The sequence below is a fragment of the Phodopus roborovskii genome, unplaced genomic scaffold, assembly GCF_943737965.1.
Source record: "Phodopus roborovskii unplaced genomic scaffold, PHOROB, whole genome shotgun sequence".
Classification (NCBI taxonomy): Eukaryota; Metazoa; Chordata; class Mammalia; order Rodentia; family Cricetidae; genus Phodopus; species Phodopus roborovskii.
In genome coordinates, this window is record NW_026126636.1 from 8,089,390 (window position 1) to 8,116,832 (window position 27,443).

The window sequence follows — 27,443 nt, forward strand, 5'->3', positions numbered from 1 at the left end:
AAGTGCATTACCTGATCTTAGGACAACATTGCAATATAGCTAATTATGTTACACATAATTAATGCTACTATTTAAAAGAAAATTGAGGACCAGGGAGATAGCAGGTGAAAACACCTGTCCTGATTTAATTTCTGGGACAGCAGAAAGAAAAACGACTCCCCAAATTGTCCCCTGTAATGTGCACCTTGTCATACGATTCTCAACAGACACACACAATACATAGTAATATGTAATAAAAAAAGAACTGACAATTACGTGTATTCTGATTGGTCATCGTAACAGTACTGACAACGATAAATATCCATGATGTCAATCCGTGCTGTCACCTGCTCTCTGCACATGGGAGATGCATTTTGTGGGACAGGGCAAAAGACCGTCCACCACGAAACCCTCCAGGATACCACGTGACCCTGCAATTGGCGGGTGACCTCGGTGGCAACTGCCACTGACCCCACTGACCGTTGCCCAACACTCCCTTTCTGCACATGCGTGCCTCACGAAGAGGCCAGTAATTGCCATCTCTGGGGACCAATGAGATGCAGCGATTCTCAGGATTTATCCAATGGAGTTTTTAAAGGGTTCTCATAAGCCAAGGGGACTTCGAGTGTAATATCTGGCTGAGGGTGCCTATTTCAGGGACTCTGGGAGGAGACAGACAAGAATCTGGAACATATCTGGAAGCGCCTTCCAAGCCCGAGATCTGGTGAGGACATTCTGGAGCCACAAAGATTCTGCTGCTTAAAACGAACCCGAGGAGAGGCCAGTGAGGATGGGCAGGGAAAGGACTGGGAAGGGGCTATAATCTTGAGTCTGAAGGAGGAGGCTGGGACTGGATTCCTGGGTCCAAGGGAGGGGACTAGATAGACAGGTAGGCCTGAGTTTGATAAACAGGGACTGAAGTCTTGGGTCTGAAGGAAACTGGGCCCTGGATTCCCTAATCTGAAGGAAGGAGGCTTTGGTCTTAGCATGCTGGGATGGTTCTCTGGGTCTGGGTTCTCAAAGTCTCTGTTCTGGCCTTTGTGTCTCTGGGAAGCATCTGGGGAGTAGATGGCCACCCATGACCTCAGGAGGAGGCTGCAGGTGCTCCTCCTTCACGGCAGGGTGCTGAGTACTGTGCACTTTGGCCTGAAGAAAGGAAGTGGGTGACAGGAATCCTGGGTCCACTGGCATGGGAGGAGCAGAAACCAGATGCCACATTCCTGGGGCAGACAAACCAGGGCCCTCAGAATTGGAGATCTGGGGGAGCTGGGTGCTGAGAGCTGAGACTGAGGCCTGGAGAAGGTTCTGCTTGGGATCTGAAGTCCTGAGGCTCAAAGCAGAGGGCTCTTGGGCCCTGTATCCCACATCTAGACAAGGAAGGAACATGGTTGCTGGATTCTTGGTACAGGGAATCCATGGCTGAGTCTGAGATTTGCAAGCATAGAGCATGTAACTTCCAAACAACTCAGGACAGTCTGGCTTCATGTTCTCCTATACCCTAGCGTTCACACAGGCTGGAAGCAAAGACAAAGACAATCCCTGTCTGTGTCTGAATGGTCTCCTGTTCTCCATCAGTTCCCAGGACCTGATCAGTTCTTCCCAACTTCAGAGAAGCCATGGCAGCCTGCTGCATCCACTACTCACTGCTCGTCCTCCTGCTGGGCGTCACCCCCTACTCAGGTGAGTGTGATGATAAAGCTTGAGGGGACTTTGTATGGGGGACAGTGGATGATTCCTCAGCAGGCGAAGGTGACTGAGGTGGAGGGACAAACATGCCAGGCAGACAGCTTAAGAGAGAAGTTTTATTGTAAGGGGGGAGGGTAAAGGAACACCCAGGGGAAGGAAGAGGGAGACAGGAAAAGTCCTGTCTGCCCCAGGGGAACAATGGGCAGAGAGGTGGAAAAGAGGAGCAGAGAATGGAAGTGGGCGGGGTCTGTCTTTTAAAGGGCCCTTTGCACCTCCTTGCAGACTAGTACTCATGGCACCCTGGGCTGACCAGAGCACTGCCTGAGTACATTCTGCCAGGTGACAGGGGCAGGCCAGTGCAATGACTTGGAATATGGTTGCTGCCCTTTGCCCAGAAGTTGAGGGACAGCATGGTGGCTCCCTGACTCTCACAAACCCAGGCGATTTTCCTCTTCACAGGTACTCTGAAATGTCACAGTGGGACCTTGATGAAATTTGGCAGTGGCTTCACTAAGGAAGCTGTTACGTGGTCACCACAAGACACCATAGAAACACAACCTGGGGAGATATGTCAGGAGACATTCCTGGTAGTAGACGTAGGTGCGTGGGATGAGATGGAGGGCCACACTCCTGCACCAGCCCACCCACCCCTCCCCTGAATTCTGTGTCCTGCAGTTGGGGCCCTCTGTCTGTGCCTTGTTTCTGACCATCATGGGGGTCTGTGAGGTAGCCCTGTGCTGGGCTGGGTGCCCAGTACCACATGAGCTGGGTGTGGTGGCAGCTGCCTGCAATGGCTGCACGGAGCCCTGGGTGGGGACAGTCCACTGCATCTGCAGCTATGTAGGCAGTTCCAGAGCAGCCTGGACTAGATGGGACTCAGGGTTGGGGAAGAGTGAGGAAATGAGGAGGGAGACAGGGAGGGAAGGAGGAGGGAAAGGAGGGAGGGAGGGACCAAGGAAGGAAGGAAGGAAGGAAGCAGGAAGCTGAGTGCCTTTGGGACTCTGCTAGGCACTGAGTGCTGTGCAGCTTACAGCTAAGGGGAAGAGGAGAGAGACACAGAGCACAGGGGTCGCGTGGGTGTGAAGTCGGGTGTGGAGAGGAATCCAGCGGGGCAGGAGTGAGGGTGAGCACAGTGAGGCTGCAGCCTGCGGGAGGGGCTCAGGGTCCCTGTGTGCACAGTGTGCGCCACCAGAGCCGCAAGGGGCGGGGCAGAAGCAGCTTGAGCTTCAGGCTTTGGCTGACACAGAACATGCTGTGTCCCATTGTCCCTGGGGATTGTGCTCTCCCTGTGACTGGGGCATCAAGGGACCCAAGAACTGGGCTCCTGGGCCTTGCCATCCTCCCCACCCAACCTGGCTTCCATCTTCTTCCCTCTTAGGTCCAAAATCTCTCCTACTGGGGAGCAAAGGCTCGGGCAAAGGTACGGAATGGAGTGAAGACCATGTCAACCATTATGCCCAAGAACCTGGAATAGTGGCTGCCGTGTATACCAATTTCTGCTCAGACCCTGTGTGTAACAATGCTACCAGCAGCGATGTCCTAGTCACTCACCTGAAAATCCCATGTATGTGATCTGGGGACACAGAACTTCAGGGGGCAGCCTGCGGCTGCAGCTGGGAGGGTACTGTGTGTGCAGCCTTCCCCTTCTCTCTCCTTAGCTCTCTTTGATACAAGTACCACCAGGTGTCCTGTCTGCTTAACGGATAAGGCTTTCTGCCCCATCAACTTTGTCTTCTGTCCCAAGAACACTGCTTGCTATTCCGGTGGCATTACAGTTAAGGGAGGTGAGTGCTGTAGGCTGTACCCCAGGATGAGGAAGGGTGTGGCCATGACTCTAGGGACCCAGTAGGTGGGCCAGGGACTGACCCCTGGGTCTGATGGGGCAGGTCAGAGGGACTGTGGCTGGAGTCTAGGACCCTGGGTCTGAGGGAATAATTGGGCTCTTGGGCCCACAGGAAGAGGGCTGGAGCTGTTGTTGTTTATGGAATTATCCATTCCTTCCCCTTCCCCCTGACTGGATCTTCATCTTCTAGGTGGGATCAATAAAGACTTTCACATTGAAGGATGTCTGGGATCAACTGATGAAAACATATTTAAGAAAGAAAATACAGTAGGGATCTTCTCTGTGTTGGAAAATGTGAATTCACCAACTGCAAATTCATTCTCACATCTGTTTGTCCCTGGCACCTCCCTGGCTCGGCTGTTAGGGCTGGGGCTCTTTTTATCCATTTATCTGTCAGGCTCTGTCCTCTCTGGTGAACCCATTCCCCTGTGATTCTTCATCTCAGTTCTCCACACCCAGCTGTCCTCTGAAGTCATAACCTAAGCCCTTACACTTGGAACTGCCTGCTCCTGCTGTCCCGATGCCAACATCCCTCGCCCCACACATTGCTGCCTCTTGATATTCACATATGAGGGTCACAGAACTCACTGTGCACAGAGGGAACATCGACTACAAATGTGCAATAATAAAGTCGCTGTTTTTTCTTAAGTACTTGTTTCTCTACCTGACTAGTTGATCAACACTAGTGAGATTCATTCAGAGGCCCCGCTGCCAAGGCCACGATGTGTGTGACAAAATGTTTCCTGGGAAGACTCAATACACACAGCTACACACTGCAGTTGGGACCCCTTGACCAAAGTATGGACACCAACGAAGTCCAACTCAGTGAACCAATGGGTGTTATATCAGGTTACGTACACGAATACGTGTGGGTCAGGAATTGCTTACAGAGCAGAAATGACTCAAAGGCAGCTTCACCGGAGCCCACCCCTGCGTGAGTGATATAAACCTCTGTACTTATCATCCTCCCTTTCTTTGCCCAGATGTTGGAGTCTTCCACGTAGAAGGCATGCTATCCCATGAGCCACTGCTCCAGCTTGTGGTGTTACATAATAATCACCGTGTCCGCCTCAGTTCACATCATGAGCAGAAGAAAAGGACAAAGATTACACACAGCAGCAGCTCAGGTCAGGGTGACAGCTGGCAACAATCAGGACTGCCTTTGACAACCAGCTCTTCTCCCCTGCAGCCTGGTTCTGACCCCACCCTGGCTTATAGCTGTGAGCCACCATAGCGAGGTGATACAAGGTCAGAGTCCTGGGGAAGCAGATGCTGCAGGACAAAGGTGCAGACGTGCATGTCAACACATTGTTGAGGCTCCACAGCAATGGGACACTGACTAAAACACACAGTGAACTAGCGACTTCTCAGGGAAGAGGAAGAGAGGGGCTCTGCTTCGCTGTATCTGGCGTTCCCATGGCATGCCTACTTGCACCACGGTTGTTTTCAAGCCCCCAGATACACGTCAGGTCATACTCAACGGAGCTCAGGAGTGGCCGGCAGAATGCTCCCAACTTCAGCATCATCCTTGGCTAGTCTCCACTTTGGAGCCATGTTGAGGGAATTCTGTCACTGGTCCGTTTCCAGTTGAAAAGAATGATTTATTTTGAGAGACAGGGTTTACATCAGGGATGGATGGATAAGAGCAGGGAGAAGAGGCAGGCCAGAAGGAGCACAGGACTCTTTGAGCCAGGACACGGAGGGAGGCATTGTGTTTTTTGTGGCCCCTGTAATATAGCTGTGTATCTTGGGCCAATTCTTCCTGGTTCTCACAGGCGTCAGGGTGGAGGCTAGCCCTGCTGCTTGGCTGGACCTCCCCAACTTGGTCACGGGAAAGTGGGGGAAGCTGGAGCACAGGGCTCCCAGAGTGCTGAGTCAGTGCAGTTCCTCCTGCTCCTGGGTCTGCTGCCTCGGTGTCGCACCGCCTCCACCTGCTGGTCAGACATCATCACTACATCTGCACAGCCCACCCTTGTGAGGATTGTCATCCACCCACTCAAAACCATAAACGAGGATATTACTTTAATTAAAATTAATTAATATTGCATTTTTAAATGTGAAAGGATAATATTTAAAAATATTTTTTCTTATTTTACATATTAATGGTCCCGGTTTCCTGTCCCTCCCATCTCATTCCCACACACACACCCGCTCCACATGGAGGGTGAGGCCATCCAGGAGGGATCATCAAAATCTGTCCAGTTTTGGAGTAGGGACTAGGCCCTCCCTCCTGCCTCTAGGTTAAGGGAGAATCCCTCCATGGGGTGTGTGCTCCCAAAGTCCTTTCCTGCACCAAGGATACATCCTGGTTCCACGATCAGAGGTTGCATAGACTGCCCAGGCCTTCTAACTGAGACCCGTGTTCAGGGGGTCTGAGTCAGTCCCATGCTGGATTCCCAGCTATCAGTCTGGGGGTTCATGAACTCCCCCTTGTTCAGGTCAGCTGTCTCTGGGGGGTTCTGTAGCCTGGTCTTGACCCCTGTGAAAGGATAATCTTAAAACCTTTCCCATGTTAAAAATTGAAAATACCAAAATGCCGAGAGTTAGTTCATTGTTACTATGGATGGGAATACAAATAGAAAAAGTAGCTGAGGCAATAAAAAAACTTAGCTGGGATCTATATAATTTCTGTCATAATTACTATCACGCTTGAAATTCATAGTTTATCCTTATAAATGATTTGATAACTGTGTAAAATATGAGAAACTGATAAGATACAAAGCTAAAAAACAATCCATTCATAAGTTACAAGCCGTAGAAAGGGTTACGACTGAAAATAGGCAAGCCTTAGAAATAATTACTAAAGAAGATAATAAACTTTGACTTATAAAATGAAAGCTTAAGAAATATTTATTGATGAAGAGAATAAAAAGGTAACTAATGACATATAAATCATAGAAAAACTTACTATTCCTAAGATACAGGCCTTTAAAAAGGTTAGTACTAACAATCCGCAAGCCTTACAAATAATTACTAAAGAAAATAATGAAATTTTGGCTGATAGCTTACTAGCCTTGAAAAACATTTTAGAGACAGATAGGGAAATTGAGAGGAGACGCAACCTCACCATCACATTATGAGATTAGGGAAGAGCCGTCCAAGGTGATCAACAACCAACCTTAATTCATCCAGTCACCACACAGGAACAGCCAGTGCCAGAAATCCCCTAGGTCATGAGTTTCTTGGGAAATTAGGAATCAGTCTACCTCAAGACCCAGCAATACCACTCTTGGGCATATACCCAAAAGATACAAACTCATACCACAAGGACATCTGTTCAGCTATGCTCATCATTTGTAATAGCCAGAACCTGGAAACAACCTCGATGCCCCTCAACCAAAGAATGGATAAAGAAAATGTGGTACCAGCTAAACACTGATCTGAACTCTTGGAATCTAGTTGCAGACAGGGAGGAGTGATGAGCAAAGGGGTCAAGACCAGGTTAGAGAAAACCACAGAAACTGCTGGCCTGAACAAGGGGGAGCTCACAGGCCCCAGTCTGATAGCTGGGAAACCAGCATAGGACCAATCCAGATTCCCTGAATGTGATGTTAGTTGGGAGGACTGGGTAGTCTATGGGGCCTCTGGTAGTGGATCAGTATTTATCCCTAGTATTTGAATGGAATTTGGGAGCCCATCCCACATAGAGGGATACTCCCTCAGCTTAGACACACAGGGGAGGGCCTGGGCCCAGCTCCAAATGATATGACAGACTTTGAAGAGTCCCCATGGAAGGCCTCACCCTCTCTGGGGAGCAGAAAAGGGATGGGATGGGGGTTTTTGGGGGAGCAGGGGAGGACAGGAGGGTGTGGGAACTGGGATTGACATGTAAAATAAGTTTGTTTCAAATTTAAATTTAAAATATATATATATATATATATATATATATATATATATATATATGAAAATGTGGTACATTTATCCAGTGAAATACTACTTAGCAGTAAAAAAAACAATGACATTGTGAAAGCTTTGGGTAAATAATGGATGGAACTAGAAGAAACCATCCTAAGTGAGACAACTAAGAAACAAAAAGACAAACATGGTACTCATAAGTGGATATTAGACATAAAACAAAGGATAACCAGCCTGTAATCCACCACCCCAGATAAGCTAGGAAACAAATGGGCCATACGATGATATGCGTGGACCAACCCTCCTCAAGAAGGGGAAATGGACAAGATCTCATCAGTGAATTGGTAGCACAGGGAGGATGGAGATAAGACAGAAGGGAAGGGGAGAGGGGGGAGGAAGAGGACATGAGGGATCAGGAAGGTCTAGCTGGGGGAAGGACAGAGAGGGAGAGCAAGGAAAGAGATGCCTTGATAGAGGGAGCCATTGTGGGGCTAAGGAGAAACCTGGCACGAGGGTATTCCCAGGAGTCCACAAGGATTATCCCAACTAACAACTAAGCAACAGTGGAGAGGGTTTCTCAACTGGCCCTCCCCCACAGTCAGATTAGTAACTGCCCTAATTGTCATCATAGAACCTTCATCCAGTAACTGTTGGAAGCAGATGCGGTGGCCCACAGCCAAGCTCTGTGCTGAGCTCCTGGAGTTCAGTTGAAGTGAGGAAAGATGAACAGGGTCAAGATCATGATGGGGAAAACCACAGAGACAGCTGACCTGAGATGATGAGAGCTCACAGACCGTGGACTGACAGCCGGGGAAGCTGCGTGGTACTGAGCTAGGCCCTCTGAAGGTGGGTGACAGTTACTGGGCTCCATCTTTTTGGGGGAAGGGTGCTGGCAAGGGGACCAGGACTTATGCTGGGTGCATGAACTGGCTTTTAGGAGCCTCTTCTCTATGGTGAGGTATCTTGCTCAACCTTAAGAAAGGGAGGAGGAGCTTGGTCAGTCTCAACTTGATATGCCAGACTTTCTTGACTGCCAAGGGGAGGCCTTACCCCCTCTGAGGAGTGGATGGGGTGGGATGGGGGAATATGGGAGGTAGGAAGAGGAGAGGGAGGAGAAATGGTATTGGTATGTAAAAGAAAAAAGTAATCTCCAAGAAAACAAAAAGAAATACAGGTCGCCCGTAACTATTCTGACACCCAAAACTTAAGGAAATAGACAAAAGAGGCGTGTAGTTCTCTCTGAACCCTAAAGGCCCCAACACATCTTGTCTTATAACCAAGTCCTCAAAGTTTCTAGCCTTAATTCTTCCCTGTTCCCTCCATAAATCACAAGTCACATACCTGTCTTAAGTGCATTGGACCTGAAGATGCCAATGCTTTTTATTTTTTTAATCCATTTATTTATTTATTTATTTATTTATTTATTTATTTATTTATTTTATGCACATTGATGTTTTGCCATGGGTGTCAGCTCCCCTGAAATTTTTGTTTTGTTTTTGTTTTTTTTGAGACAGGGTTTCTCTGTATTGCTTTGGACCCTGTCCTGGAACTCGCTCTGTAGACCAGGCTGGACTGGAACTCAAAGAGATCCACCTGCCTCTGCCTCCCAAATACTGGGATTAAAGATGTGCGCCACCAACACCCGCCATCTCCCTCCCCTGGAATTGGAGTTACAGACAGTTGTGAGCTGCCATGTGGGTGCTGGGAACTGAACCCAGGTCCTCTGGAAGAGCAGCCAGTGCTCTAACCACTGAACCCTCTCTCCAGCCCAGATGCCAAATTCTTACTGACTTTGAAGACTACCGAGCAAACCAGGTGATGGCGGCACAGGTCTTCATTTATTTACTTTTTGTTACATTAATGTAATTTATTTATGGAACTCTATTGAATCTTTGGGAGTCTCACATCATACACACCAATTCTGCTCACCTCCCAGTCCCTCCACATCCTCCCCTTTCTCCTGCAGCAGCCCCCAATTGAAAATTTAATAAAAAATAAATCAAATGGAACTAAAACAAACAAAAAACAAAAAGGAAAGACAAAACAAAAAACAAAAGCACACTTTGTCCCTCCGTCTGTCCTGCCTCTCCATCCCGGTGGCCTCGGAGGCTGTGGCGTGTCACACAGTACACCCTTTGCTGTGGCGTGTCACACAGTACACCCTTTGCTGTGGCGTGTCACACAGTACACCCTTTGCTGTGGCGTGTCACACAGTACACCCTTTGCTGTGGTGTCTGCTCAGCTATACTTGCAAATGCTCATTGCCAGGAGTCCTTGGCCTGGCTCAAGACCTCTGGCTGCGGGTTCACCATCATCCGGGGTCCTCACCGGACCTCCTCTCAGATGTGGAGATCCGGTGCGTATCCTTCCACAGGTGCAGCCCCTTCAGGAGCTCCGGCAGGTCCTAGATGGCGTAGATGTTAGGGTGGCCTTCAGGTTCAAGCTGGCCCAAGTCACCCAGAGGCCAGCCTGGGTCAAGAACTGAACTGGCGGGAAACCATCCTCGGCCCGCCTGGCATCCTGGAGCAACAAGTGTGCAGGTCCTGTCATGATGAGCGAGTGTGTGGAGGGGAAATGGGAGAGAAAAGAGGGGAATGTTCCGTGCACTGTGGAAAGAGATAGAATGGAAGGAGTGAAGGCAGCAGGAGCCTTTAATCCCAGCATTGGGGAGGCAGGGGCAGGCAGGTCTTCATGAGTTCAAGCTCAGGCTAGGGAGTTACATAGAAACCCTGTTATTGGGGGTGGGCAGGTGGGTGTGGAAACCCACAGAACTGACTCCATTGCCTTTTGACTTAAGGTCAGTGAGATTTACCAGCCTTTGCTCTTCCATGGTGAAATAAGAAGGATGTTTGGCCTAAGGTGTGGTAGCTGCATAGGACAGACTATGTAGCTCAGGATAGAATAGTGAAGGACAGATTATGCAGCTCAGGATAGAATAGTGAAGGATAGACCATGTAGCTCAGGATAGAATAGTGAAGGATAGACCATGTAGCTCAGGATAGAATAGTGAAGGACAGATTATGCAGCTCAGGATAGAATAGTGAAGGATAGACCATGTAGCTCAGGATAGAATAGTGAAGGACAGATTATGTAGCTCAGGATAGAATAGTGAAGGACAGATTATGCAGCTCAGGATAGAATAGATACTCGATGTTTTGGGTATGGAAGAGGTAATTGCTGTGTTTGTTCCTTGTGTCATTGGAAAGGAAGTCTTTTGACCCCTCCCCCTCTTTTGACGGGCATATATAAAACTATGAACAATAAGCGTGGGCAGATTCAGTATTCCCTGGACGTCCTCCCGACTACCTCTTGTTTCTTGTTTGCACTCCCCTTCTCAGTTATGAACCCAGGTTAGCTGGCGGACCCATACAGATGGTGCCCAACGTGGAGCCCAGACAGATGGTAACAGACTTTGAGCCCTGAGACCAGGGGAACCAAGTGAGGAAGGCTGTGGATGTAAAGTGAAAGTGAGTGCTTGGATGAAAGTAGCGTTAAGTTGCAGTGAATTAATCTCAGGAGTAAAATTGTAAATATTGTAATCATGGAGCTAGGAAAGCGCAGTCGGCTGGTTTTAGGTTTACTTGGGTGTATTCTGAGGGCCGGAAGGGCTCGGGTGATGTAGAAGCAAGGGCAGAGGGTTTTGGAATCTGGATCTTTTAGGCTCCCCTCCCCTGCGCTGGAACTGCTGTAGCTCCCTCCTCTCTGGGCTGTTCCAGGGCTCAGGGAAGCTGAAGTGCAGCTCAGTCCATGCTCCTGGTCAGCAAGGCCTGCAGGGACCTTGGTCTCAGAGCTTTGCTGAGGAAAGAGGGAACAAGCTAGGAGGCAGTGTTGGAGCTAGCAGATAGAGCACAGGGCATGCAGCCCAGCCTGGTCACGCCCTCATGACAACCCTGCCACTCACATGACTGAGCTCTTCCTGAGCTGCCACCTCTCTGTGCCTCAGCCAGGAGCTCAGGAGACTGGAAGGTTTGGCAGGCTGCACCTTCTGTGGCCTGTGCCCAGAGCTAGTCAGCAGGGAGAGTGGCTGGAGGCAGCATGGCCCCTGTCTGGGTGCTTCAGTAGCCGTTAGCAGAGGAGAAGATGCTGGAAGTCTCCTATATGCATGGTGAAAAGAAGCCTGGAGAATGGAGAGTTGATGCAGGGTTTGAGAGAGGTTAATGAGACTGTGCAGCCTCAGGAAGCTGCTGCTCCAGGCCCAGCCAGGTGTCTGTGAGGATGCTAATGCCTCTCAATTTGTTCACACAATAGTCTTTACAGAGCACAGAGAAATTATGGAGAAAAAAAAAAAAAAGATGTAAGCATGCAAACGGGAACAACCTTACAGATAAGATTTTAGGATCATCGGTGTATGCTGGCAGAAGTTGTGAGACTCTGAGAATTTGGAACTGGAGTGTGCCATGTTTGGCCAATGAGCTATTCTGAGGCTAAGCCACTTTTCAACGAGACTGCGAGGCTTTACGAAAATCTGAGTCTGCGAAAGGGATTGAATCAGAGGAGAACCGGGGAGAAGGACCAAGAAAAGACACTTACCATAGGGAGGGTTAGGCAGCCAATACAGGGACAGCCTAAGGGACAGTGTAGCCATTCTTAGGGTCCAGGAGAAGCCCCCAAGAAAAGACCACAGCCACACGTGCAGTGAACAAGAGTACTTTGTCCCTCCCAGCATGTTGGGGTGGCACATGGCGACTCTGAGAGAAGCCCAGAGGCTCCTTTTAAACCACATTGAGGAATGGGGTTGTGTGCCCTTCTGCAGAAAATTCAGGCCAATAAGCATCCAGACATTTTGGGTTGTTTTGCCCTTCTACCTTGATGAATTCTCCATCCTTTGGGGCCTTCTACCAGGTGTAGCCTGGTACATGGAGACATAGCTCCATGAAGCACAGAAGTCCACTCACTGCCCTATAGGTCTCTGCCTGGGCCTTATCTCTATCAAGGGCAAACATAAAAATGGTTTTCTTAGTCTGACCATAAAGTGTTCCCAAATCAAAGTATAGATCAGGAAACCAGGTCCTGAAGGGGCTGCCTGGGAAGTCTGGATCAGGATCTTTCCTGAGTCAGCATTGATGACTCTGTATGAGATTAAAGGCTAGGTGGGGGTTGTGGTCCCCATGGTGACCCAGTGCAAAGCCCCAGCAGACATTTGCTAAGGGAGCACTGGGACAAGCTCTTCACTGAGCTGGATCAGTGATTTTCTGGATTCTCAGTTTTAGAGGGTCCTGTGGTTGTGCAACGGCTTCTCCAAAGTTCAAGGTTGACTCCCTCTGGAGCGTAGTCAGCAGGATCAGCATGCGGGCCCATGGTTTCATTCGTGGGAATGGTGAATCCAAGTGCTGACCCTGTCCACTTTGACAGCCATGGGCATTGTCAGGATGACAGTGTAAGGTCCCTTCCAACCAGGATCTACGGTCTCTTTTCTGTTTCTCTTGATGATCCCCGGGTCTCCTGACCAGAACCTGTGGGGCATAGGAGGTGGTACCTTCTCATAGACTGCAAGTGGCTGAGCCAAAGTTGTTTCTGCACCTGAGGCAGAACTTGTAGAAAGTATAGGAATTTTTTGGTCAATTTCAGCTAGTAGCTCTGCCCTGAGGCTGGGCAGAAGGTATGGTAGCCTGACATGTATGATCTCAAATTGCGTCAGCCTAAGGGACCTCTGACAGTGGAACCAGGATGCATCCCTCCTGCAGGAAAGGACTTAGGGAGCACATTCCCCATGGAGGGACACTCCCTTAGCCTAGAGGCAGAAGGGAGGGCCTAGTCCCTACTCCAAATGATTTGACAGATTTTGTTGATCCTGCCTGGGAGGCCTCACCCTCCCTGTGGAGTGTGAGGGGGAGGTGATGGGAGGGTGGTTGGGGGGGCATTGGAAGCAGGAACTGGGATTGATACGTAAAATAGGAAAAAAATTATAAGCATACACACACACGTATACATACATACATATATACATAAAACCTTAGCTATTATACTCTCACCTCAGCAAAAATCTAGATCCTCCAAGGCAGCTGCACACTGGGACCTTTCCTGGGAAACTTACTGCTCAGCTCCTTAAGGCATTTGGAGCTTGGCGCCCATCCTTGTCGCAGCCCAGACATGAGCTGCAGCCTCATGAACACCAGGGGGCGACAATAAACCACATATCAACAGGGAAACTGCTCCTGGAGGTGTGAGGTCATCTTGCTGTCTTGTTGGTATCCCAGTTCCAACAGAGCTGGAGCTCCCTCAATAATCATTTCCTGTGTCTCTGAGAAGCCCACTCCTCAGGGAGACCTAGGCCGTCCCCTCCCTCCTCTCGTCATCCACAAAGAAAAACAGGGAGATCACAGAAAATCACCAAGGAGAAGAATGGCATCCCAGAAAGTTCAGGGAGGGCATGGGCAGACCTGGATCACATTTAGCCAACACAGGAGGCTGGGTATGTTTGTGTGTGTGAGGGTGGTGGTGGGAGGTGTCTCCCTGGTGCCGTTCATAAGAAGTCAAAGAACACAGCCCTCTTTCTAGGACACACACGCCACCTCTCCTGCACACTAGGATATACAACCCCTGAGCTAACTTGTATCCTGCTCAGACACATGACTGGTGACACCAGTGACAATGGGCCTGGCCCTTCACAGTCATTGCTCAGCTAGAACTTTTCTAACATCTAGAGTTAAGTGCTACTCCCTGGCCAGAGGAGCTGCCACCCTCCCAGAGCTTTGGGAACACAGCGCAGGCTGGGATGGATGGGTTTCTGTGTCACAAGGAAATACACTCTTGCCTATGGAAGTGCAGGGACTCCCTCTGGTGCTAACAGACAAGGCCAGGACACAGCAGAGGGCAGCCCTGGGGTGAGTGCTGGTCTCTCAGGACACAGGACACGTATCAGTCTTGTGGCTAAAAGTGTGTTCTAGAACACCGAACCAGAAAGGAATAGAAGGATGGAAGGCAGGACTGGCACACAGACTCCACCCCCAGCCCATGTGACTCCAGGAGGTGCCCTCCTCTGGGAGGAGGCTCAGGCCTGGGAAGAAAAGCAGAGCAGACACCAGAGCAGCCAGGCTTGACAGCAGCCTGAGAGGCAAACCTCCTCTCAGAGGAAGAGCCTAGCAGGCAGCAGAGACCATGGAGCTCACCTCAGCCCCTCTCCACAAAGGGCAGCTTCCCTGGAGGGGACTCCTGCTTGCAGGTGAGGAGAGCAGGGGATCTCAGAGACTGGGGGGGGTCTTGGGGAGAGGGAAAGAGCCTAAGAAGAACCATCTGGCTTCTGCTTGAAGCCCGAGAGCAACAGGAAGCTCCCAGTGAATGTGAACTGGTGAGTGGGGAGGGAAAACTCAGTTGCTCCCCCTTGTAAGTTTATCAGCACTGGCCACTGTGTCCTGAAGACTGACATTCACAGCTCTGACAGGGTGACTCTCCTAGTAAAACTCAAACTGGAGTCTGTAAGCAGCAACATGACATAGGACCCTGAGAAATCTGCAAACAAACCCCAGGCTCTGGGACAATGATTTGCTCACAGGCATCTGAGCCTGTTCCAGGCAGTGGGGTTTAAACAAAAATCAAAGTAGTCCTCCTCACAAAGTCCTAGTGCTACTGGGCAGGAAGACATGGCAGAAAGGACATCTAGAAGGTGACCTCAGGGGTGACAAGCATTTCAGAAGAAACAGAGCAGGGAAAGGGCAGCAAATGAAGGCACAGAGTCTGTAGAGGAGGAGGTCAGAGAAGACATGCTTACACTCCCCAAAGATTCTGAGTGTGAGCAGGGATCTGAGGGGTGAGGGGTGAGCGGTGTAGACACCTGAGAATGTACTGTCACTCGGGGACAGATTCAGGGGTCCTGAGGAATGGAGGTGATGCTGCTGACCTCCCCCAACAGGACACACACACACACACACACACACACACACACAGAGAGAGAGAGAGAGAGAGAGAGAGAGAGAGAAAGAGAGAGAGAGGGAGAGAGAGAGGGAGAGAGAGAGGGAGAGAGAGAGGGAGAGAGAGAGGGAGAGAGAGAGAGAGCATGGCTGAGAGTTGAACACACTCAGGTTTCAAATTTCTACCAATTGCAAAGTTTCTAACATGGATCGATTTTCTCTCTCCCCTCTTAGCCTCACTTCTAACCTACTGGAACTCTCCTGCCACTGCCCAAGTCACTCTTGAAGCCATTCCATCTCATGTTGCTGAAGGAGAAAATGTTCTTCTACAGGTCAACAAACTACCAGAAAAAGTCCAAGTCTTGTCCTGGTACAAGGGAAGAACTACGAATGAATATAATAAAATTGTAAAAATTTTAATACCCCAAAAAACATATAAACCAGGCATTGCATACATTGGCAAAATAAATATAAGCCTCAACGGATCCCTGCTCTTCCAATACGTCACTCAGAAAGACACAGGACTGTACACCCTGATTGCAATAATGGAAGATGGTCATAAATGGAGTTCATCTGTGCACTTCTATGTACACCGTAAGTTATTCTCTATAACTTATGGGTTGTGGGTGGAGCTAATCCTACTTCACACATAGCATTGTGAGTCCTGGATGACGCTGTGTCATGGTCCCCACATTGTGGTTCAAGCATTTAGTAAAGGGCACAGAGTGGAGAAAACAGAAATATGTGAGGATGTCTCCCTGGAATCCACACTCAGAGAAGTGGGGGAGAGGTTCCTGAGCCCAGGGTCTTAGATGCTCATCATGAACATCTAAGGGGTTGAGAAAACCCTTCAGGATTGAGGTAGGACCTGGCTTAGGAAACCATCAGATTCTCACAGAGAGATGAGCTCCTGAATCTTTGCTCCAGACCTCTGTCCAGACTGGACCAGGAATCCGGGGAAGCTTGTAGACAGGGTTGGAATTTGACCCCCCTTTGGAGCCGAAAGGGGACAATGATGGACTGTAGGCTGGTGGCCTGCTGACTGTCAGCCTATGAGAGCCATGTCTGAGGTAGGTCACCCGGGCATCTCCTCCTGAGACTCAGTGTGCTCAGCATAGGTGGGGAGGTGTGACAGGCAGTCAGCAGCTGTTCTGATGGTCTTCTGAGACCTCACAGGAAGGTCAGGAGCCCTAAAGAGACAGGAGGAAACATGTATAAATGGCAGCTCCTTGGCCTCCTGGGGTCTAATCCAGGGATTATTTCCTGCATACATATGGGAACATATGGTAACAGGCCACTGTTCACCTTTAAGGTTAACTTGCAATCATGGCAACGGTCTTTACCATGGGTCCTATTATAGGGAAACTGAGACAGGAACCACAGTCACTGAGCCAGGGTCACAAAGTCTATGGGAGGCACAATCTCTGTCCACAGCAGCATCTCCATCCTCCCTACAGTGGAGACCTTAGTAGGAGCCCTACAGTCTTTTAGATCATTTTGTAGACTCAGGTATCTTTCATGTCAATCAACATCAAACACCTGACAAGGATGACCCACCTGTAGCCCCTCCCCACCTGAACGCCAGCCAGATCCTGACTGTGTGAGATCTCTGACAGGCTGTCAGGTTTCTCAGGGAAGCTCAATGGGAAGACTAATCATGACCTATGTGTAGGACAGCCATGAACAGCAAAGGCTTGTAGGGCGCTTGTCTACACTGAGCAGTGGAGTTCAGTGCAGCTGGAGGGACTCACACATTGTGTCTCAAGGCATGCAATGGGTCAGTGAGGACCTGGAGATAAAATGAGCTGATTCCAAGGCTTGAGTCTGTACCTCCCCAAACACTGCAGCTCAGTTCACTCATGAGAAAGCCCTGGCTTCTCCCATACACAGCTCAGGAGGCCCTATGAGCTCAGCGACTCCAGCTGCCTGTAATTTGCTTCCTGCCGGATTCTATAAGGATCTGGGTAGGTGGGGAGATAAGAGGCTATCTCTGGTTGGGAGAGGCCCTTGCAAGAATCAGAGATACCGGACAGGGCAATCTTCTCTCCGTTGTTTTCACAGCACACCTATCCAAGGTCAAAATCTCAAGCCTGAATGAGTCAGTCTGGGAAGGTCTGTTGTCACATAAATTAACGTGTGAGCCTAAGACTCAAAATTCAATCTACCTGTGGAGGATAAATGGCCAAAGCATCACAGAAGATGGCAAGAGGAAGCTGTCTGATGACAACAGAACTCTCACTTTATTTAATATTGTGAGGAATGACACAGGACCCTATGAGTGTGAAGCCCGGAACCCAGTGAGCACCTCCCGAAGTTTTCCATTCTATCTGGAAATTTCCTGTGAGTATTTTCTGTTGCATCTTAGCTCCAGCAGTGTAAATACAGATGGCTAGAGAAAGACACTCAGTCACCATGGTTTTATGACACAGAGCCACTACACAGAAACCTAGCCTAGCCATGGCATCCTGTTCTAGCCCAAGCACATGCAGCCAGGCCTAGCATTAACTAGAATGGAATGGAGGGAATTCTCCTGTCTAGAGAGGCTCGGGGTGATGGAGACAAGGGACATCTCAGACTCAGGCTCAGTGCACACGTCAGTGTACAGTGGGGCTGTTTGTGTGCTGTGCTCGAGATGGGTCAGGGCTTGTGCATGCTGCATGAATAATCTTCTACTAACCTGCACACAGCTCTGGGTGGAACCTGCTCAACTGAGTTATAGCACAACTCAGAGAGATACCATGGCCTTCTGCAGACCAGGATTTCCCCTTCCCTCTGCTGACCTCACATGTGGCTTTCTTCTGTTTGCTCCAGATGGTCCAGATGACCCCATCATATCTCCCTCAAATACTCATTTCCATTCAAGGACAAACCTCAGCCTCTCCTGTGATGCAGAGTCTATCCCACCTGCACAGTACTCTTGGTTTGTCAATGGAGTGCTCCAGGCATCCTCCCAAGAGCTCTTTATCCCCGACATCACTACTAATAATAGTGGGCCCTATACCTGCTTTGCCCATAACTCTGTCACTGGCCTCAATAGGACCACAGTCAAGATCATTACAGTCCTTGGTGAGTGAATCTCTGCAGTATCAGCACCAGGTTTGGAGTGGAGTCGTTTTGCTTTCTGGGAAGATGCAGGAGGATTTAGTTTCCATCCCTTGTCCATGGGAAGAAGCAAAACTCAATCCTCCCCAAGCATTCTGCTCCATCCCTATGTCTAATGGTCTCCTGCTTATCTGACCTCTCCTAGCTGATGGAGTAGAGCTTGGAATGTGAGAAGGGAGTTCTCCTGGCCATGGAAACCCTCGGGTTGTGTGAGGGAACTCTCAGGGGAGGGACAGTCCTAAGGTCCATATTTCTTTCTGTCACTAACACAAGCCTTCCTGCTCCCTCCATTTCTTCTTATGGTCGCCATGATCTAGAAGGACACCCAGGGCTTTCAACTGTGCTCACATTTTTTTTTCTCCAAATGAGAGAAAACTCCCCACGGATGGACTGGCTAGGCTCTGACTCGGTGAGGTGGGAAGAATGGGTATAGAAGGTTCCTAGGCGCCCTGCTCTGAGTCAGGATGAACCATGTCACTGACTATTTGATGATGCTCCTTCCCTTACTCTTCTCAAGTTTAAAAAGCAAATGTCACCGTTTGTGGTGGCAAAAGTAGTAGGGCTTGCTGAGAGAGGTAAAGGCAGAAGGATCAGGAGTTTGAAGTTTGTCTGAGATACACATTTTAAGAAAAAAAAAAAAAAAACAAGAACGAAGTCATATTGGCCGATTGTAGTGGTGCATGATTTTATTTCCCACACAAAGCAGGGAAAGGCAGGGAGACAGTGTGAGTTTGAGGCCAGCCTGGTCTACATAGCAACTTCCAGACTAGGGTGGCCCTGTCTAAAAAAAAAATCAGTATGGAGGATCAGAGTGGCATACCGTTATCCACACTCTGGCCATTCAATTCGTCTCTGTGGTATTAATCCACATTCATGTGGCAGGAAACAGACTTTTCAAACAGAATTTCTTCATTTTAGGATTTCTCACAGTCCTGAGGTCTAGGCTTTAACACCTCTTAGATTAGCTGGGACATCTTAACCCATGACAAATTAATCAAAAAGAAAGATAAGGCTATTTTCCTTTTCTTTTTTAAATTTTTTTTCTTATTTTACATAGCGATCCCAGTTCCCCCTCCCTCCCTTCCTCTTTCTGGCTTTTTCCCTCTCTCCCTCCCTCCCATGCCACCCTTCCTATCCCCCTCACACCACAGGGAGGGTGATGCCTTCCAGGAGGGATCAACAAAATCTGTCAAGTCATTTGGAGTAGGGGCTAGGCTCTCCCTCTGGCCTCTAGGTTAAGGGAGTGTCCCTCCATGGGGAATGTGCTCCCAAAGTCAGAAGGTTATTTTTTATGTAAGGACCTGACTGTTCACACTCACATACAGTGCGAGACAAGGATTTGCACAAAAATTAATGGGAAAAACATCCCTCTCCATGAGATTTGTGGACATATTGGCTGAAGAGGCTGTGGAATCTATACACACACACACCCAATTAAGGGGTCACTGTGTGTGATCTGGGTAGGAGGAGGATTCAGCTCTCTCCTTATAGACCTTACCTTGAACACACACATGCAGTCTCACAGAGGGCCACGTCATTCTGTGTCCCTGGGAGCTGGCTGAGGTCTCTGAGGGTGAAGGACTCTCAGCTGGTCCCCTCCACTCTTTATCCACAGAGCCAGTGACTCTACCCGTCATCCAAGTCACCAAAACCTTAGTCAAAGAAAATGACCACGTGATGCTGACCTGCCTCTCAAACGACACTGAGATCTCCATCCATTGGCTCTTCAATGGCCAGAGTCTCAGGCTCACAGACAGGATGAAGCTGTCCCAGGACAACAGTACCCTCAGCATAAACGCTTTCATTAAGGAGGATTCTGGGGAGTATGAGTGTGAGGTCTCTAATACAGTCAGTTCCAAGAGGAGTGACTCCATCCAGCTGGACATGATGCGTGAGTAACGTCTCTTCCCATATTACTCCATAGTGTTGGGGTGGGGCAATTTCTTTACCAAGTGTGTGCAAAATGGGTAAAAGTCACAAGATTAAAAGCATGGCTCAAGATACATATCCAGCCAATGTGGTGATGGATGCATGTTCATCTCATGATAAAACACCAAGCCAGCTGAGCATGGTACCCCATGCCTTTAACCCAGCGCAGCAGAGGCAGAGACAGCTTGATCTCATTGAGTTCACAAACACTCCAGTATTGGTACCCTGAACACTGTATCCTGAAGACTGACATTCACAGCTCTGTCAGTGTGACTCTCCTAGTAAAACTCAAACTGGGGTCAGCAAGTAGCAATGACACAGGATCCTGAGAAATCTGCAAACAAACCCCAGGCTCTGGGACAATGATTTGCTCACAGGCATCTGAGCCTGTTCCAGGCAGTGGGGTTTAAACTAAAATCAAAGTAGTCCTCCTCACAAAGTCCTAGTGCTACTGGGCAGGAAGACATGGCAGAAAGGACATCTAGAAGGTGGCCTCGGGGGTTGACAAGCATTTCAGAAGAAACAGAGCAGGGAAAGGGCAGCAAATGAAGGCACAGAGTCTGTAGAGGAGGAGGTCAGAGAAGACGTGCCTACACTCCCCAAAGATTCTGAATGTGAGCAGGGATCTGAGGGGTGAGGGGTGAGCTGTGTAGACACCTGAGAATGTACTGTCACTCGGGGACAGATTCAGGGGTCCTGAGGAATGGAGGTGATGCTGCTGACCTCCCCCAACAGGACACACACACAGACACACACAGACACACACAGACACACACCCCAAGGGTGAGAGTTGAGCACACTCAGGTTTCAAATTTCTACCAAATGCAAAGATACTAATTTTGATATATTTCCTCTCTTCTTTTTTAGCATCAATTTTGGTCTATTGGAACTCTTCTTACACTGACAAAGTAACTATTGAAACAATTCCTCCCCGTGTTGTTGAAGGGAATAATGTTATTTTACTTGTCCATAATCTGCCATCAACAGTCTGGATCTTTCACTGGTACAAGGGTAAGGTGCTTGAGAGGAACAAAATTGCAAAATTTCTAAGATTCATAGGAAGAAATGAAACAGGGCCTGCATACAGCGGTAGAGAGACTGTATTTCGTAGTGGGTCCCTGCTCTTCCGGAATGTCACTTTGAAAGATGCTGGAACCTACATACTAAGTATGGTAATCAAAAACTTTGATGTTAGGATACCAGTGAATTTGCAAGTAGACCCTAGGTAATTCTGTTTGCCCTCTGGTGGGGGGAGCCATGCTGTCACCCCTGGGGAAGGCACATAAATGTTTTGCCTGTGGAGCTCTCTATCAGGCATGGCCCTTTGGAGAATACCATCTGTTTGTCGAGGACCCAGGGAAACAATACTGCAGACCTCTGTGCTGATCCTAGGGAGCTCATGGGCTCCAGGCCTCTCTAACTTTCGCTGTGCTTATTCTTGTGATGACTCTTAGTTTTGCTTTCTTAGTGGTGATTATGCTTGGAATTACTGGGAATAAAAGCCTCTACAGGAAAACTGAATTGCTCTGATCTGTTACAGAAAGTGGTTTTCTGCCCCCCCACCCCCACCCTGGCTGCCTTTGCAGTCACCCTGAGTAAGCAGGAGGAACTCACTAAGGTTAATGGTTACTGCTTATCAATTCCAAAATGAGATAAATATACTCCAAAGAACTTGGAAAATGGTTTCTTAAAAGATGACATAAAAACATATAGGAACATTTGAGGAGAACATATAATACATGGTCAGGCAGTTCTCCCTGCCTGAACACCATGATATTTTTCCAATGTCAAAATATCAGTAAAGGAATGTAGCACTCTAAGTCCCTTAAAAGAAAAGTATATGCAGAACCTGCAGGATCGAATAGAAATTTAGTTCCAGCAGTTAAAGAGTTAGATATTTTCACGGCTGTATTGAGAACTTATAAAGAATAGGGTTATAACTACAATCCACACAAAAATGATATACGGATTATGAAGAAACTGGCATGCACCTGAAAATGATATCCTAGTCATGTCAATACACTCCTCTGGCTACAAAAATGTAAAAGTATCATATGGTTAAGGACTAGTATAGGGTTCAAATGTCTTACTTTGTAACCCATGCTTGCTCCTGGCTAGGGCACAGTATGAATATTTGGCTTGCACTATAATGATATGGGGTAAAGGTCAACACAATCAAGGGAGTGGGAAGAAGAGAGACTGAAATGAACAATGCTAGTGGTTCTTGGAAAATGATTAAAAAGAAATTATTTGAAAATTCTCCTGCTTGAATGCATTAGAAATTGCATAAATGGCCTGAGCTAGTTGGGGCCATCAGATTGAAAGACACCCAGTGGTCAGACTTTTCATTCTTTGCCAACTTTACACATCTGAGGCAGAGAACCCCACTAAACTGGGTCATGGGTGGAACGAATCCTACTTCACACATAGCATTGTGAGTCCTGGATGACTCTGTGTCATGGTCCCCACATTGTGGTTCAAGCATTTAGTAAAGGACACAGAGTGGAGAAAACAGCAATAAATCAGGATGTCTCAGTGGATTCTGCACTCAGAGAAGAGGGGTAAGGTTCCTGAGCCCAGGCATGACAGACTGCCCAGGGTCTTAGCTGCTCATCATGAACATGGCCTTGAGAAAACCCTTCAGGACTGAGGCAGGACCTGGCTTAGGAAACCATCAGATTCTCACAGAGAGATGAGCTCCTGAATCTTTGCTCCAGACCTCTGTCCAGACTGGACCAGGAATCCGGGGAAGCTTGTAGACTGGGTTGGAATTTAACCTCCATTTTGAGATGACAAGTGACAGTGATTGATTTAGGCTCGTGGCCTGCTAACTGTCAGCCTATGAGAGCCATGTCTGAGGTAGGTCACCCAAGCATCTCCTCCTAAGACTCAGTGTGCTCAGCATAGGTGGGGAGGTGTGACAGGCAGTCAGCAGCTGTTCTGATGGTCTTCTGAGACCTCACAGGAAGGTCAGGAGCCCTAAAGAGAAAGGAGGAAACGTGTATAAATGGCAGCTCCTTGGCCTCCTGGGGTCTAATCCAGGGATTATTTCCTGCATACATATGGGAGCAGATACCTGCATACATATGGGAACATATGGGAACAGGCCACTGTTCACCTTTAAGGTTAACTTGAATCATGGCAATGGTCTTTACCATGGGTCCTATTATAGGGAAACTGAGACAGGAACCACAGTCACTGAGCCAGGGTCACAAAGTCTATGGGAGGCACAATCTCTGTCCACAGCAGCATCTCCATCCTCCCCACAGTGGAGACCTTAGTAGGAGCCCTACAGTCTTTTAGATCATTTCGTAGACTCAGGTATCTTTCATGTCAATCAACATCAAACACCTGACAAGGATGACCCACCTGTGGCCCCTCCCCACCTGAATGCCAGCCAGATCCTGACTGTGTGAGATCTCTGACAGGCTGTCAGGTTTCTCAGGGAAGCTCAATGGGAAGACTAATCATGACCTATGTGTAGGACAGCCATGAACAGCAAAGACTTGGATGGCGCTTGTCTACACTGAGCAGAGGAGTTCAGTGCAGCTGGAGGGACTCACACATTGTGTCTCAAGGCATGCAATGGGTCAGTGAGGACCAGGAGATAAAATGAGGTCTCTGATTCCAAGGCTTGAGTCTGTCCATCCCCAAACACTGCAGCTCAATTCACTCACGAGAAAGTGTACCTTCTCCCATACTTAGCTCAGGAGGCCCCATGAGCTCTGAGCACTCAGCGACTACAGCTGCCTATAATTTGCTTCCTGCCTGATTCTTTAAGCATCTGGGTACCGGTGACTAAGAGACTATCTCTGGTTGGGAGAGGCCCTTGCAGAAATCACATGTACCAGACAGGGCAATCTTCTCTGTGTTGTTTTCACAGCATAGCTCTCCAAGCCCAACATCACAAGCAATAATTCCAGTCCCAGGGATGGTGAGCACTCTCTAGCTGTAATGTGTGAGCCTAAGACTTAGCTCATGGCACTTTCAATAGATAACTGGTGCAACCACTCTATATGAAAGTTTGACATTTTCTCATAAAGTCAAACTCTGACTTATACAACATCCCATTAGATCACTAGATATGTATAAAAATTGTAAACACACACATCATTTGTACATGAATGTTCATGGCATCATAATTCATAACAAGCAATAATTTAAAAATTTATGAGTAGAGAAACTGAACAGATCATCATGTGTCCAAAGGAGAACTGTGTAACCGAAATGTATGGATCCTGCTGGGTACTGTGGCACACACCTGAGCACTTGAGCCCAGAGGTCTAAGCCATCCTAAAGAGAGCAAAATCTTATCTCGAGGAACAGAAGACTAAGCTGTTGTAAGGTCGCTTGAGAATTAAGAACAATAGCTACTCTAACAAAGGACCAAGTTTGGTTGTCAGCACACATGTCAGTGGCTCACAATCACCTGGGACTCCAGTACCAGAGGATGAAACACTCCCTTCTGGTCTCCTTGTACATGGCACACATGTATTGTGTGTGCACACGCACACACACACACACACACTAATATTAAAATAAATCTTTTAAGAAAAGATAGGTTTTTACAATAATGCCCCATGAACAACAATACATACAAAGAACACATGAAACCATTTAAATTTCCAAGAGTAGACGATTCTAATCTATAGTACTAACAATTCACACTTGGGGGTCTGGAGAGGTAACTCAGGTTAATGGCATTGGCTGCTCTTCCAGGGAACACATGCTCCATTTGCAGCACCCATATGGTGGCTCACAGCCATCTGCAATCCCAGTCACATGGGATTCAAAACCCTCTCTAGCTTCCTTGGGCACCAAGGCACACAAGTAGTACACAGGAGAACAGGCAGACAAAACACCACACACATAAAAATTTTTATTATGTTTTTTTAAAAAGACTTGGCAGTTGAAGGTGGAATAGACTGCAAAGGTATTCAAAGAGATTTGGGAGTCAAACCATACATCATAATTCAAGTGGCAATTACACATTTACCAAAACGCAGGTTGTAAGTTGACGTGATGGTGTGTGCCTGCCAGTTAGTGAGGAGGCTGATGCAGGAGCATCACCTGAGTCCAAGAGTTTGAGACCAGCCTATTCTACACAGCAAGACCCTTATCACAAAAGGAAAACAAAAAACACACAAATCACACAGACTAGAGGGTAGCCCCGAGAGAGGACACAGGATTGACATGCAAAGCTTTGGAGAGTGAGGCCAGCACCACAGAGACAAAGTAACAGCACAAAGACCCAGGTACACATCAACAGATTTGCATTTTATCTCACTTTTATTTATAGCATATATTTCTTTTTTTCTAGAAAGTATTATTTTTTATTATTTAAATTTGAAACAAGCTTGTTTAGCATGTCAATCCCAGTTCCCACACCCTCCCATCCTCCCCTGCCCCCCCAAGTCCCCATTCCATTCACTTTCAGCTTCCCAGAAAGCAGACTTCCAAGGAGAGTCTTCAAAGTCTGTCATATCATTTGGAGCAGGGCCTAGGCCTTCCCTCATGTGTCTAGGCTGAGGGAATATCCCTCTATGTGGAATGGGCTCCCAAAGTCCATTTGTATACTAGGGACAAATACTGATCCATTACCAGAGGCCCCATAAATGTTTTTCATCATACGTTTATTTATTTTTATGAATTTGTTTGTCTTAGTGTACATATGTGCACCTACTGTGTGCAAGTGCCCCAGGAGATCAGAAGAGGGAACTGGATCCAATTGGAACCGAAGACACAGGCTGCTGTGAGTTGCCTGATCTAGATTGTGGGAACAAAACCCGAGTCTTCTGCAAGAGGAGCAGATGGTCTTAGGTCCTGGATGATCTCTCCAGCTCCTAAGTTATCAAAGTATTTTGAACATGAAAATAGAAAGATGGACAGAACTGTTTTAAAGATATCAATCTCATAGTGAGGCATAAGATAAAATATTGGGGAAAGTTGTTTTGTTGAGGGGAGTTTAGTCAGCGAAGACATCTAAAAGCTACTTTATTGACTCAGGAATGCTCTAACAAGACTGTGAATTAAAAGTATTCATAGAACAGACTACGTTTAAAAGAAGAGAAAATAAAAAGATGATTAACTTAAGGGTAAGTACAAAAATGAGAAAGTCAGGGAAAGGATTGTGCCTCCTTGTACCTCTGACACTGGCCTAGGTGCTGCAAAGGCAATCTATGACAATCTATGAATTAGCCTCTTTAGTGAATTTCTGCAGAGAAATTGATCCACACTGTTTTGTCCTGTGTGTCTATACCTCTAAGAGAGTTTGGAGTTGTAGCTTTTCCAGCGTTATTGTGTTGGTACTGGGAATTTTAACTCAGAGACTGAAGGAACACACTACACTGTGGAAATAGAAATGCTCAGTTCTAGAAATGTGGATTAAAGAGCACATTGTGTGGCTGAGCATTGTATAAAATTTCTGGAAAGCCCACATGTTTTCTTTCTTTTTCAAAATGAAAGCAGTTTTTTTTTTCACACAATATATTCTCATCAGTTTTCCCTCCTCCAGATACTTCTCAAATCCATACCCAGCCACCTCCAATAATTTCCTTTATCTCTCTCCTTAGACCGCTAACAAACAGGCAACAAACAAGCAAACAAAGCAAAACAAAAAAAGAGATAAAACACAAGAAACTCACACACAAATAAAACCTATAGAAACACAAAGGACCAGTGAGATGAAAAAAACAAATGCCTAAATCAATAGGATGTTATGAGCAGGTTTTCCCACTGGCCTGGTCCCAATGCCGCACCAGCCCCAAATAACACACAGAGATGTTGTATTAGATATAATGCTGTTGGCCTGTTACTAGCATTTCTTATTGGCTAGCTCTGTCTTAAATATTAACCCATTTCTATCAATGTAAGTATTTCCACGTGGTCTTATTTTACCAGAAAGAGGGCCTGCATTCTTCTCTCTCGGTCATACATTTTGAATCTCCTCCTTCCTCTCCCCGAAATCTCCTTGTCTCCTAGTCCTGCCTATCTTGCTTTCCTATTGGCCAACAATGCTTTATTCATTAACCAATAAGAGAAACATATTTACAGAATGACATCTCCCATCGTCTCCTCTTTTCTGTCTAAAATAAAAAGAAGGGTTTTAACTTTAACACAGCAAACTATATCATACAACAGTTATCAAATAAGAACCTCAGTTAACAATATTCAGTCCATTAACATTTGGCAAGATTTAAAGA

General features: G+C 47.5%; 1 protein-coding gene across 1 annotated transcript; it reads left to right on the forward strand.

The window, feature by feature from the left end:
• The first annotated feature begins 1,595 nt into the window (after nucleotides 1-1,595).
• On the forward strand, nucleotides 1,596-20,211 carry LOC127238926 (carcinoembryonic antigen-related cell adhesion molecule 1-like). Its single transcript, XM_051207701.1, has 7 exons — nucleotides 1,596-1,659; nucleotides 2,125-2,265; nucleotides 3,044-3,229; nucleotides 3,324-3,449; nucleotides 17,272-17,550; nucleotides 18,022-18,276; nucleotides 19,928-20,211. The coding sequence occupies exons 1-7, from the start codon at nucleotides 1,596-1,598 to the stop codon at nucleotides 20,209-20,211; spliced, it is 1,335 nt and encodes a 444-aa protein (XP_051063658.1).
• Nucleotides 20,212-27,443: the final 7,232 nt, after the last annotated feature.